General features: G+C 38.8%; 1 protein-coding gene across 2 annotated transcripts; it reads right to left on the bottom strand.

Moving 5' to 3' along the window:
* Positions 1–372: 372 nt before the first annotated feature.
* Positions 373–12,675, bottom strand: LOC145768806 (F-box/LRR-repeat protein 4-like). 2 transcript variants are annotated; one of them, XM_082580404.1, is made up of 8 exons: positions 12,255–12,675; positions 11,699–11,851; positions 7,700–7,950; positions 6,526–7,244; positions 6,003–6,097; positions 5,367–5,501; positions 2,995–3,138; positions 373–1,727 (listed from the first exon to the last, which is right to left on the bottom strand). In XM_082580404.1, the coding sequence occupies exons 1-8, from the start codon at positions 12,488–12,490 to the stop codon at positions 1,547–1,549; spliced, it is 1,914 nt and encodes a 637-aa protein (XP_082436530.1). In that variant the 5' UTR covers positions 12,491–12,675; the 3' UTR covers positions 373–1,546. The 2 variants fall into 2 exon arrangements, 1 of the variants encoding a protein (XP_082436530.1); XR_014288979.1 differs by lacking the exon at positions 373–1,727 and having other exon boundaries at positions 3,002–3,138; positions 5,282–5,501.
* Between the last annotated feature and the right edge of the window lie 1,457 nt (positions 12,676–14,132).

The following is a 14,132-nucleotide window of genomic DNA, read 5'->3' as shown; positions in this document are numbered from 1 at the left end:
CAGTGAAGTTTCCGATTGTTGCCAGGAATTGATATTTTAATTCAGCTGTTTGTAGGTGGTGGCGCTATTGTGTATCTTTAAAATAATATTTTTTTTTGCCTCAAAGAAGCCTGGTCTTATCCCGAAACATCAGAGTCGACCAATACATGTTATTCGCTTTAAAACATCAGCGCATTGATTTGAAGAATAGCAACACACATGAATCGCCATGACGGCCTAACAGGGTTGTACCTGACAAGATTGAACCGCAAGATAAATGTTAAAACTTTGGGCGAAAAATATTGCTTGAGAGTAGCAGACCGGCGCTCTTCAAGAGTTGTGGGTTCGATGACTGCAGAAAGAACGCCCCACCAGATATTGTCACCACTGTGACATCAGACGTGGAGAGATAAAATTTATTTGCGTTACAGTTTTTCACCAAGCGTATAGAACAGTACAGAGATTAGGATAAGTGAACACAAACAACTTTCAGTATTGACCGAACTGAAAACAACGAGAAAGTTTACATGCAAACACACATGTAATTTTATAAAAAAAACACTGATGGAAAGGAATTTTGAATTTCATGCTTTGAATGAAACGCAGCAATGAGTTTCATTGTACAAGATAAGGCCCGCAAAATTTTTTCAGGTAATACGTATTGCTTTGTTTGTCGTATCCAGGCTTACACCCGGTGGGTGAAGATTTAAATTAACGGGAAGGCAAGGCAGCCAATATCGTGTCCACCTTCAGGCATGCCTTTAAGTGTCCAGTCAGACACAGCCGCACTTGCTTTCAAATGATAAACACTCTTCAAAACACACAGCTATACATATGCCGATATTCTATGCACAGTAAGGAATATATTACTTTTCTTTGTACACTGATGATTATGTACAGACCGGTTCGCGTTAACTTGGTAAAAATAGTAAATTGAAACAAGTTTTACAATGTACAATTTGTACATCTATACAAAAATATAAATAACAAATCAACCAAAAGAAAACTTTCCTCAACCAATGCAAATTAAGATCACGCAAGTTACATTTGTACACTGTACAGGCTGGTTCACCTTGGTAAAAGTATTATTAAATTTCTGACTTGAAACAAATTAGCCTGCAGTGTACATTTATATAAATATAATACACAATATAACAAATCATCCAAAAGAAAACTTTTCTCAACCAATGCAAATAAAATGAAACATATTTCGGCTTCCTCGAACAGAGAGGATGTAGCTAATCACTGAAAAATCAACCATACCAGTTGGGTCATTCAAGACGTAAGTTTCAGTGAAGGCATCTTTGCTTAAGGGTAGGCTACAATTAAAGGCAAAATTTTATGAGTATAGCTGACGATACTCTCCATCGCCGTATTGTACGTCACATCAATTTTATAACAACCCAACCAACAAAACCCGTCGCTGTTAGTAACAATTTAAAGGCGGTAACTTTTCCAGCTGGGAAGGCATATCGCGTTGTTTGGTAAAACTCACCGCATATTGTAATTGAACAAAGTAACAAAACGTGAGGTAAAAGTTAACATAGTGTGGAAAATAAAAAAAACGTCAGTCTTGAAAGCTTCTTTTTATTGCAACACGCGGATAGGCTTCTCGCAGCTGTTGCACAATGTCGACAGTGAAACAGAAACAAAAGGATAGATCGAGGAACTCCAGATTAGGGCAGCGACTCAACAAGTTTTCAATCGAACGCACAGTGACTAACCGCGTCCCAAGAATGTCCAGTTGGCTAAAAGAGAAATTTTAAACTCCCGTGAGAAAGCGTTGTGTTACGGCGACCGCTGGATAGTTCACTCTGCATTTTTCTTCAAGGAGGCCAAGCATTCACACCGAAACCTCATGGTATAGGGCTAGGCTATAGGCAACATTATTACGGTAGGCACTTTAACGTATTCCACTGCACCAACGCAGTCATGCGTGACATGACATCACTGATGTTTGAGGTAGGCACTTTAACGTATCACTCTTCGAATTCATAACGCAATCCATGCGTAACGTATATGACATTACTGGTGTTTTAGTCACAATTTTTCTCATAAACTCCATTGATTGCAGTCACTACGATCCTTCGTGCACTCAGTTCAGTTGCAGAAGAAAAAAATAGTATTAGCAGAGGGTGGGAATCGAACCCATGCAATCGAAATTACTACTCCTTTGCCCTAACCCATTAGGAAACGCTGGTTGTGGCGATGCATTCAGTTAAACTTCTTTGTATCAAAATCTTTCGATAAAGACGACCAGATAATCACGTGTTGAGTCATGTCACGCATGATAGCGCTACCAACATCAGCGATGTCGTATGTCACGCATGGTTGCGGTTACCCTTTCTAGAAGTGTAATGCGTTAAAGTGCCTACCGATGTTTGAAACCACCTGATTGCAGCCAAAGATTCTATTTATACTCAGTTCAATTACAGAAAATAAAAGAGTAAAGACAGGAGGTGGGAATAGAACCTAGTAAACAAAAATTACAACTGCACCAAGTCGGCTATAGCGTAAATATTTGTACGCTAAAAGTATCATCTGGCAAAAAACGGACTTTTCGATCATGGAAAAACGAATTCCAGACTCTGCTCCACTGACTCCTGTCGAAAACCGAGAATCCGGCTCCTTGTTTCTCCAAAACTCCAGCTCCTGTGCACCTCTAGTTACCGCCAATTGCATAGGTTTCCAGATATTTATGAGGCCTGAGGCTTTCCTGAGGTTACGTCTTCATGTAGGACGGACCGCAGGAATCCTTAATAACTCAGCCATTTTGCTACCGGTACCCAATTTGGCTTAGCTAGGCTATAGCTTTAATTTTGAAAAAAAATTGTAGGCTATAACAAATGTTCGTATAAGTAGAAACAAATTTGTATTTAGATACAGATATAGGCTATATAATTATCAAATTACATAACTGAAAATTAGATAAAGTTATCAAAAATAATAACATTTTTTTATTGCTCGAATGTTATCTTTTAAAAGTTTGAGCAAAACCTCACAAATCAGCCTTACCGAAGTTTGGGGCATAGTTGTGCAAATAGATCAATTTCTGTATCGGATATTGTGCGATTCGTTGTAAGAAACAACTTAGTTAGATTGGGACAAGATTTTGCCAAGTTGGTAAAACAACCGCTTGAGCTCTGCAGCGTGCTACACCTGTAAAGATATACAGTATTTTGGTTATAGGCAAATTGTTCGTAAGCAATTGTTCGTAAAGCAATTGTTCGTAATCAATTGTTCGTAAAACAATTGTTCGTAAACAGTTTTTCGTAAAATGAAATCCGTAAAACAATTCTTCGTAAAGCATTTCTTCGTATACATCAAATTTTAACTGCATGCACAAAAAAATGCTTTAGGAAGAATTGTTTTACGAAGAATTAATTTTACGAACAATTGTTTTACGAACAATTGCCTACGAACAATTGCTTTACGAACAATTGCTTACGAACAATTTGTCGGACACCAGTATTTTGGTGAACAGAGGTTGTCCTGAACAGAGTGGATACGTTCGGATATCAATAGTTTTTACTCCTTTCAAAAAATAAAAAATTGTAATTTCTAAAAGTGATATTGTGTTTTTATATGAGAACGTAGTGGGCACAGCATAAAATTTGAACCAACGGAATAGGCTACCAATGCCCCGATAAAGTTTATTTGAGAAGCATTGATACCATAAAGCACAAACTGACAAAACAACCCTGTCCTATAACTAGGCATGTTGATTTGTTTGTTTGTTTTTCATATCTTTATCCTGCATTGCGGGAAAGCGGACTTGAGCGCTATGCATCGGTGTGCGCCTTCCGACGTACACCTGACCCACGCTGCAGCCGACAGCAATGTCTGTTTCCGGTTGTCTATGACTTAAATTTGGTATTACCCATTACTCGACATCGATTACTGGGTAGGGGAAGACGGGGCAAAGCGGGACATCGCGATTTCTCACGTTTTGTATTCTTTGGCTCCCTCTAACCGGAAGCACTAATTAGGCAACTATAAACTGTATTTGCTGTGAAAAAATGGCGACTGGCAGAGCACAACGCGTGTCGTGAGGAAGTAAAATGTGTTTTGGCATGGTTTGTTATAAGAGATGGAAAAGTAGCTACCACATTCGTTAGCATAAGCGAATTTGTTGGTAGCTTTGTTTTTATCTTAGACATTGAGACAGTATTTGTTGGTAACAAAAGCAACTTTTACCTAAAACTTTACAGGTTTCAGCAGAGATGTTATTTTCTAAAGGCTATACTCTGGGGCAAAGTGGGACAGCTGTAGCCTATTAGGGCAAACTGGGACAGTGCATTAGGGCAACATGAGACTCTAGAAGTCTAGATTATATCTGTGGTTCTTTTGTTGATTGAATTTTTGTTTATAACTCTTTTAGCCTTCAAGATTGTAAAATATTTATCAGCATTCATTTATATTGTACCGGTAGGCCTACACAATTTAATTCTGACAATGGTTCGTCGCTATAAGAGAAAAAATGAAATAGGTAAATGGACGGATAGGCTATCAATATTAAGAATTCAATAGAAGATGTGAAAAGCAAGAAGTTGTCTTTGAGAGAAGCGGCTAAACAGTACCAAATCATGCAAAAATGAAGTGTCCCGCTTTGCCCCACGGCTGGGGCAAAGCGGGACATTTAAAAAAAAATTCTTTTTTGATTTGTACTATAACAGTAGAAAGATTCCGCTTGATCTTCGAACCAAATATGCTGACCAACTAAGGCTTTCGATTAAAAAAGAAATTAACTAAATCCAACCATCACTGCTGCTGAAATTACGTTTTTACGAAAAGTGTCCCGCTTTGCCCCGTCTTCCCCTAGAGACAATTATCGTAAAGTTTCTTGCCCAGAAAAACAACAGCAAGTGCGGGTGGCTGGAGTCGAACATGCAGGCTCTCGACTGCGAGCCAACGCGCTAACCACTCGGCCAATTCCCGGGACACAGGCTTTGTAGCCTAGTATGGCTTGTGTATTGCTGCGTGTTTTAGATGCATTGTACGTACATGGTAGGCCTATTTATGTATTTATCTTAAAGTTAAAAAAATATATCCCTCTGAAAATAGGTCCCTTTTAGTGTCGAAAATGAAAACCGTTCTGTATTAAATGCGCATTTGTTGCACAATTACAAACCAATACGCACGTTTCAATGAAAATATACTGTTACTGTACAAGGCAAATCTATTTGAATATTGTTTGACTTCAATTTTATATTATTAATTGATTCTATTTGAATAAGTTCCTTCCGTTGATCCTATTGAGGTGAAACAGGCTGTTAAGATTTTTAATGAACTAGTAACTAACTTTGATGTGAGGCGGATCTAGGAATTTACAAAAAGTTTGGCCTGAGCAGTGCAATTGCATGTTTGACACTCAGTAGGTTAGTTACCAGCCAACGTCTAATTCTTCTAGGTATTTGCATTTAGACGCCAGTGCATTCAACCCGTGGCTGGTAAGGCTTCTAGCTCGCCAAGTGTCCAATGCTTTTAAGTTTACACAATGCTGTGACAACTCCAGAAGTACCCTGCACAATAACATATAAAAAATTAGCCCATAAATTGATGTGTAGTAAGGCTAGAATAAGGACACAATAAGAAAGGATACTTCAACGTTTTTCGTGCGCAATGAGTCAGTTCTAGAATTAGCAGAAACCTATTTCATAATTTAAAAAGAATGTTCCATATGACTTTGTTTGGATATGAAAACTACCAACCATAAGAATAGTATGAGAATCTGTGTCTGGGAGCAGGGACGTAGCCAACGGGGGCATAAGGGAGTAATCGCCCCGCCCCCGAAAATGGGTTTTTAATGCTATTGTAACGTTTTAATGACATTTGTATTACATGATGACGTTTCGTAATTTAAACAAACTGTTTATTTCAAGTGTTACAATGTGTGCTCCCCCACCAGTTGCCTTAAACGGCACCGGCTGTGATGATGACATATGACGACGATTGCGTGCTCAAATAAAATATCATTTTGATTCTTTTTGTTAACTTTGTTTCAAACAAAAGAAACGAGTTACCTGTCGAAGTTACGTATTTCGTTGCAGCTTCCCAAGTTGAGACAGGTGAGGTCTGGGTTGGTGTGGATGACGCATATGATGCCGGCATCGTCAACCTGGTAGGGACATGTATGAAATCATGCTTGGATGAAACCACGAGGTAACAAAACATATTGATCATAGTCCACCATTTATTGGACCTGGTCCCGGGATAATTTTATCGGGCCGTAACCTTCCTAAGGGACCTGGGAACTTGAAGAAACCAGCGCGTATTTTTTGGATGTGGTGTGTTTTTCTAGGTCTAGGGTTCGTCTTGGTCTGGGGCTCGAAGATCTCGTTGGTACCGGACCCAAATTATCCTCTCAACGGCCGCGTTTGTCATAATCCACTACTTTATGACTGGGCGTGTAAAGCTTTCACATTGTGCGTCTGCATCGCTGTACCGTCTTGTGTGGTACCGGTAACAATCAAGTAAACATTTGTCCTACGAAAATATAGTATAAGTTAGCCATTATAGCAAGCAATAAAACATGAAAAAGTTTACCTTGGATCGGTATAAGTTGAGTGTCTTCAGTTTCCTAAGACGGTGGAGAATTCTGATGCCTTCAGCAGTAGTTTTGTCGCAGGACTGCAGATCAAGGTGAGCCACATTGGAAGCAACATCAACGATGGTGGACAGGACAGAGTCGGTGACGCTCGGGGACGACGCAAGGTTGAGATACGTCAGATTTTGAAAGTTGCACAATTTAAAAAAAGAACCCAATTGCTCCGAAGTGACAATGTCACCTCCTCCCAGCCACTTCAAGTTGAGCGTTTGAATATTTCCATTGGGTACACAGTCGAAATTGCATCGAGAAAGGATGCTATCAAGTGCATTGTTATTTATAACATGCCAATGTGAATGCAGGTCAATGCGGATTAGTTGAGAAGGGTCATGGCTATGCAACCGAAACAACTTGCAGACACATGCCACTTTACAGAAGTCGGGGAATGGCAAGTAGCTAAATATTTTGCTGATTATCTCTGGAGGCAAGCAACTGAAGTGTCCGTTAGGATGCATTTCTTCAGAAACTTTCTCGTCACTTGACGTTTCATAGGCATCAGTGATGATTTCAGATCGCCTTAGCCTATAATCCACTTTAGACTCCGCATAGGCCAAATCTTCGGAGCTTGAGTTGGGAGTAATAGGAGGAGAGAGTGTCAAACTGCTCATGGATACCGTAGGGGGATCCACAGGAGATGAAGAACTGTACTGAAACGTTCCTGAATAAACATAGGAATACATTGAAACATTCGAATAAAAACAAAGCACTGTAGTTTAAGTTATAATTGTTTAAAGAATAAAAAGGGCATATTTCCTGGCTGTGCTGACGTGTTTCTGAGGCGTGTCATTTATTGCTGGGCATGTAGATTTTAACACTTTTTGCACATTGGCAAAGTTAGTCGTGTAGACTGACGAAACGTAGAAAATACAATATTTTGTGATAGCTTGTCTTATAGCAGCCAGAAGAAGGTAAAAATATCTCAGGTTAGTAAATAATAAAATCAGAAAACAAGCTCGTCAACGTAACCGAGAAGCAAATAAGAATGAATTTTAAAAGTGATGATACCGCAAGTCATAACATAAGCTTCCGTCGAGTTAGATTTACCACAATCTGCACTTGCAACGAGCCATGACTTGTGAGAGTCGTGAAAGAAAGCATCAAGCATCCACTAACCTGTCAACTCAACCGCATCCAGTTCTGTGTAATAATCAAGATGCGTGTGACAAAACTCTAATCTGATTATCCGGCTGAGGTGGTTGATTTCTCGAAGTATCGGCGCGAACATCCTCGCCTCTGTGGGCACATTAGACTGCGTTGTTGGGCAACTCCATAGCACCTCCCAGTGGGTATATTTATCAACCATAGGAAGTGGAATTGCCTTTCCACTGATGGAAGGATCACAACCTTCTGAGTTTTCTTCTTCGCTTCAAAGAAATACAACTTTGGTAGATAAATTACTTTGTCCAACCAAGAACATAAAAAAAAACAAAAACAACATAGTATTTATCATGTTAAAAAATAGTTACCTGTAGAAAATTACAGCTTTTTAAAACGATATTTTTTGACTAGTAACAGCTTTACCATTGTTAGAATTCAAAGAGCTTTTATTGATTACAAAACATTTACTTAAACCAAGAAAAGTCTCTGAAAAAGCATTCAGTAAATATCTAGAGTAGGCTATCTCATATATGATTGGGGATGTCTTGAAGTTTACACTTGTAGTTGATATATTGTTGCCTATGAGCTGTACTATGGACTTGGTGCTGCTGAATAGAGATTGGAGAGCTATCCTTGAATGGTCTTGCCCAATAAAACACTCCGAGGGCCGAGTCACTTTTTGTTTGATGAAAAAACATATAGGGTGTAAATTTTGGTGGTTACTAGGAAAAGTTATTCATACATATTCAACATAAGATGCTACAAAGTGATGCAAACAGGAAATTACATGCGGCTGTGATGCGGGAATTGTGTGGTAAGAACAAGCAGCCAAGCGCATCAGTGCTTGGGACTGTGCGTCATTTAACGTGTTAATCACAACACTGTGATGTCAAAACTATTAGTCAACGTGGACTGTTGAAAAGTTGATATCATACCACATCAGAATACAGAGAATGCGTCTTTCATCAATTGGGGCAAAAAAGTAAACGCTAACAGTAAAATCTTTGAATTTTTAAAAACATAAAAAATGGTGGTAAAACTTGGTTCACATTTCAAATGAGCAATTTGACAGTTTGTGTACTGTACAATTGCAACGTTTTTGATTTAAAAACAAATGAGTACCGGTATCATCTTGTTTAAGATTCGTACCCAACACTGCATTGTTAAAAATAGTTTCCATGTGAAGTGGTGCAAAACAACACGGTCGTGTGATGATTGCATGTTTGTCATGCTTAGTAATAACTCATATCACACACCTTCTGTAGGTCTACCTCTCAGGGCTATTTCAAAGATAGCACGCTAAGTTCCATTAAAAATATAAATAACCTCCCCAACCTGTGGAACTTTGTCATTGGACATACATATTACGTTTGGCCAGTAGAGTTGACAGGGCGTTCAAAAGGCACATTTAGACCCGGGCTTTGGATTACTTTATGAGCTCACCAATCTTTCTAAGCGTCTGGAAAATCAAGAAATCACCTTGTATTCTTTGAATGTAGTATGTTTTTCTTTGAAGTATCTTAGTTTGGGGCCTGAGGATTTTATTGGTACCGGCTCAAGTTTTCCTTTTAGCGGCCCTGCATTTGGCACTTCATTTTTCAAACCATGGCATTTGTTTTTTTTTCACCTAAAGCTTTTAAACTTTCAAAAAAATTATGAGATTATCCAATCACAATGTGAACCAAATTTTAGAATGATGCTTTTATAGTTCGGTTCTTGAACAATTCGAAATTTAAAAGTGTTAGTCTTTTTTTGCGCAACTCAATGCACACGCATATCTACAGTAAAAGAAAATACATTAACCTTTACTTCTCATCCAAATTCAAATATTAGTGATTTTTTACTGCTTTCAAAACCAAGGAAGTCTTACTTAAATACACTAGGGTGATTATGATGGTGACAAGCATACATTACATTGTCGACTACAACCAACTTGATAGATGAAAAATGGTGAAAAGGAAGGTAGTTTATATCTCACAGTACTTTTGTCTAACTCTCTTCAGTAACTTGTTATCAAAACAAATAATTTCATGTTAGACAGAGAGTACTTGTCGCATAAACTACCTTAACACCATCTTTAAACTTTGAACCACCAACTATGTAACTTTTAAGCAAGGTTTTTTAAATAATTATTTGAAACAGTAGCAGCGGACATACATATTGATGGAAATCGATGATGTCATCATCATTACTCGAGGTTGATTATCTTGGTTGATATATATTGATTGTTGCTGAATAGGTCCCTAGGTTAAGTTCAGTGGTTACGCGTCCAGCTCAAGACCATGCGACGCAAGTTCGACTCTCGGGGTGTGCGCTTGAGCAACGCATTTTCAGGACTGCTCTCCATTCAGCGGCACCTAGTTAATGGAATAATTCCCTGGCAACAGCACTTCAGCAATCGGAAAACTTCACTCTGCCAATCTCGGCAACCGGCCCTGTATCAAGAGCCTCTTGTAGGCGAAACTACCAAGAATAACCAAGCAAGGCTTTGTCAGTCCGAGGATAAAGATTCAAAACCAACCAACCACTTGTCTTCTAAACAAAGGAATGGCAAGATCAAACGGTGCTGGTTTGGCTCTGTGGTGTACCTACAATTGAGCAAAACACTATAAAATCAGCTCTGCATCCTGCAGAACCTAATGGAAGAGGTAATTTGCAGACAAATAAACTTAAACAACAAGTAGAAGTTTTATTCTCTCAATCTCTGTACTTGGGCCTGTGTCAGTAGTTTTAAAGCAGTGGTTCCCAACCTTTTTTTGGCTGTTACCCTAATCTCCACCCTGAAGTGAGCCAATTACCCCAACGATCAATTTTCAAAAACAAAAATGTTTATTGCTATGTATTTCAAAGGGCTAACTATGACAATCAAAATGCAATACAATACTGAATATAAGATAACAATGCATGGTAAACATTCAATGCGAAGGTCAGGCCTGGACTTCAGGCGCCAGCTTTGTGATCCTGGGCTTTGTGGTAGGCTACTGAGGACAATTCTTGTGTCGCTTTCGACATTCTGGCAATTGCGCTTCTTTGTCTTCCTTCCCAAGACAGTTAAAAATCCTTGTTCACAGTGATACGTTGTTGAAAAAGATGTCAGGATATTTAATGCCCGTGTCGCTAATGTTGGTGCGTCCTGGAGTCTGCTAAACCAGAAGGTTTCTAAGCCTTTCCCATTGAAATCAAGTTTCAACGCTTTGTTCATTCGGAGAGTGATAAATTCTTCTTAGGCCGAAAAGTCGTCATCATCCACCTGGCTGTCATCACATGTGAAGGGCTCAGTGCACCATTGAAAACTAGCCGTGTTCAAATTTGGAAAGTAGTTGTCCATCTTCTTGGCTAGCTGGCCTAAGTGGTCAGCTATGTCCTTCTTCAACGCCGCTGTCAACTCAAGTCCATTGCCTCCGAGATACATGTCAAACGTCTAAAACTGTGCTTCTTCCAACTCGCTTGTTCCACAATTTAACCTTTGCGATAAATGCTGCTCCGGCTACTTTGGTGTCAATCACAGTTACATTCTTGCCTTGAATTAAAAGATTGCCTTTGTTCGATTCACCAAAGATATCAGCCAGGTAGCACAGCTAGGAAATCCACTGTTGGTTAGAGAAGTATTCAGTCAAGTCGGACTTCTTTTCTATCAGAAAAACATGGACAGCCTCACGAAGTTCGACCAGGCGGGTTATCCTTTGCCATGAGACAGCCATCATGCTTCTGTGTGGTACAGTAATACTTCGTATATTTCTCCCATCTTCTTGCACAGTTCCTTGTAAAGACGACTGTTCCATTCCTTCGTTTTTATAAAGTTTACAACCTCCGGTCTCGTTACCCGCCGAAAACAGGCAAATTACCCCCCGGGGGTAATTTACCCCCAGGTTGGGAAACACTGTTTTAAAGCTTCCACAAGTATGCAAAACTGTAGAGATTCAACCTCCAAAGCGCCAATGGAAAATAAACCGTCTTGTCATCAATCAAGCGTGGCCCAAAAAGTAAATAACAAAAACAATAGCCATATACTACCTCAAATTTTGTTGCTTTGGAAACTCTTGACAAAGGGCTAAAATACGAACAACTGCTCCTGGATTGTACGTTTCATATATGGCAATAGACCAAGGATAAACAGGTTGGTCAAATATTACATCCACATAATCTTGACTAAGAAATCCTGAAGACCTAAGAACAACAAACATATATACTTTTAGTTTTACTTGCCCTAGTTGCAACTGGCATAATTATGCAATTTGATAGTTCATCCATGCAATTGTGCATTGTGGAATTGATAGAAGGATCATATTAACAAACAGGGCAAAACACCCAGTTTTATCAAACAGCTGTTATATGCCTTTGACACAGCATGAAATAGTTGTTTAAGGATTTAAAATGGAACACAGAGGGGGGGATGTCGGACAATAGCTTTTTTGTACTCTGGTAACTTGTGAGGATTAAGGATTGTAACCATTAAAGTTCTCATCCAGATTTTCAGAATTTTGAGGTGGTGCAAGCAGGAAGAAAGGAATCTATGTAACCAGGACAATATAGTAATTCATAATATAAGAATACACAAAAGATAGCTTACTTTGGTCTATTGTCAGTTTTGCATGTAACAGTTTGACATCGATCCCACCAAGGGCCATAAGTCCGCATCACTGCTGCTTGTGTGTAATCACCATACTTTGGAAATATCCGAGGCTCGCCAATTATGTTGCTAACAGAATAGGAAAAGCTTCGTGGGTTTTCTCCTCCATATTGAGAGCTATAATCAATAACTCCAACAGCGTATTGCTTGATGTATCGAGGCATACCTTCCTTCATACTACAATTTTGATGAACATATAGAGTATAGGCACATTACTAATAACTATACAATAATACTATTATTGATAATTGTGATTATTTCATCTTTAGTTCCTATGATCTGTTATACAAAATCTTGAAATTGGCTAAGTCTGAATAACAGAATAAATGGGTTATTAAATATGACTTTTTGAAAGAAACACCTGATAACAACCATTCACAACACAGTCGGCTGCATAGCCGAGTGGTGAGAGCACTGGAACGGCAATCGAAAGTGCGCCGGTTTGACACCGCTCAAGGGCATGTGGCTGTGTCTTGGGCAGGACACTTAAAGGCATGCCTTAAGGTAGACATAAAGATTGGCTTCCTTGCCTTCGCGTCCACTTAATCTAAATCTTCAACCACCAGGTGTAAGCCTGGATACGACAAACAAACAAACCCTGTTTAATTGATAAGCATCCAATTTAGGATTCCAGTCACAGACTTGTGACAAAATCTTTTACATCAAATTTTTCACATCCATGTTTGCCAGCCAATTTTTGCACTAAAATAAACTTTAGGAAGCTCGCACTAAACACTAATTGCTTATAACAACTAAATCTGAAAACACCAATGGTAAGTCATCAGCTGCAAAACTCTACTTCAACTATATGTCTAAGTGGGTAATCCGTACAAATCCTCAGGCAAACCCACCCTCAAAAGCCTTTCCACAGCACAAATTGTTCCAACAATATTAGGGGGGAAGTTTACTGGGGTGCTTTTTTACCAAAGTGGAATTATTTTTTTAATGTAGATACTTTATGGGAATATTTTCCGGAGGGATAACCTATTTATTTACATTTATCTAACTGCAACGGAATTGGTATTTTGAAGTTTACCAGCAGTTTTATCATCACAATATTACTGACATATGTCGCTATGTGAAATTGTCCTGTAAAAGCATTATAATTATAACCATGCTGAATTTCTTAATACTGTAGTCTTATGCAAAATATCCATTCTTGCTATTTGCTTTCAAGTTCTGAAACTACAGAAACTAGCTAGCATAAACAGAACATATTTATCTCTCATATGTTATCTTGCTAAACACTTCCTTTGTGAGTTGTCCAATCATCTTACTTTAACGCCGTAAGCTAAGTGGCATCACTCTATTGAAAAAACTTTATAAATTGCTTGTAAACAGTTAGGCACCACATATGAGATGTGCACACCATATGACACATTGAAAAAGTTGTTCCGGTACCGGAATGGCCCGTTTCGGTGAGTCCGATTCGGTGAGTCCGATTCGGTAAGTCCGATTTGGTAAGTCCGATTCGGTGAGTCCGATCCCTTAACGAGGGATTTTTTCAATTTTTTTTTAAAAATTATTGGGTACTGTAGCCTAATTATCATTGCCGTTTTAGAGTTAGGGGTTTGGGTTAGAGGTTAGGAACTCACCGAATCAGACTCACCGAACCGGACTCACTAAATAGTAGCAGACCCTTCCGGTACCGTACTCAAGAAAAGTCATTCAATTTTTTCACTTTCAATGTTCAAGAAAAAGAAAAGAAACGCTTTGTACTTAGTCACCAGCAATAAATTTAGTGGGTGGTGAGATTAAAACTCTTAGCATAAATCGGATCTAAAAACTAGGCATAAAAGTAAACCATTTGTTAGATTA

The sequence above is a fragment of the Aplidium turbinatum genome, chromosome 4, assembly GCF_918807975.1.
Source record: "Aplidium turbinatum chromosome 4, kaAplTurb1.1, whole genome shotgun sequence".
NCBI lineage: Eukaryota > Metazoa > Chordata > Ascidiacea > Aplousobranchia > Polyclinidae > Aplidium > Aplidium turbinatum.
Note: the sequence above shows the minus strand (reverse complement) of the source record. Positions and strands in the feature narration are given on the sequence as shown.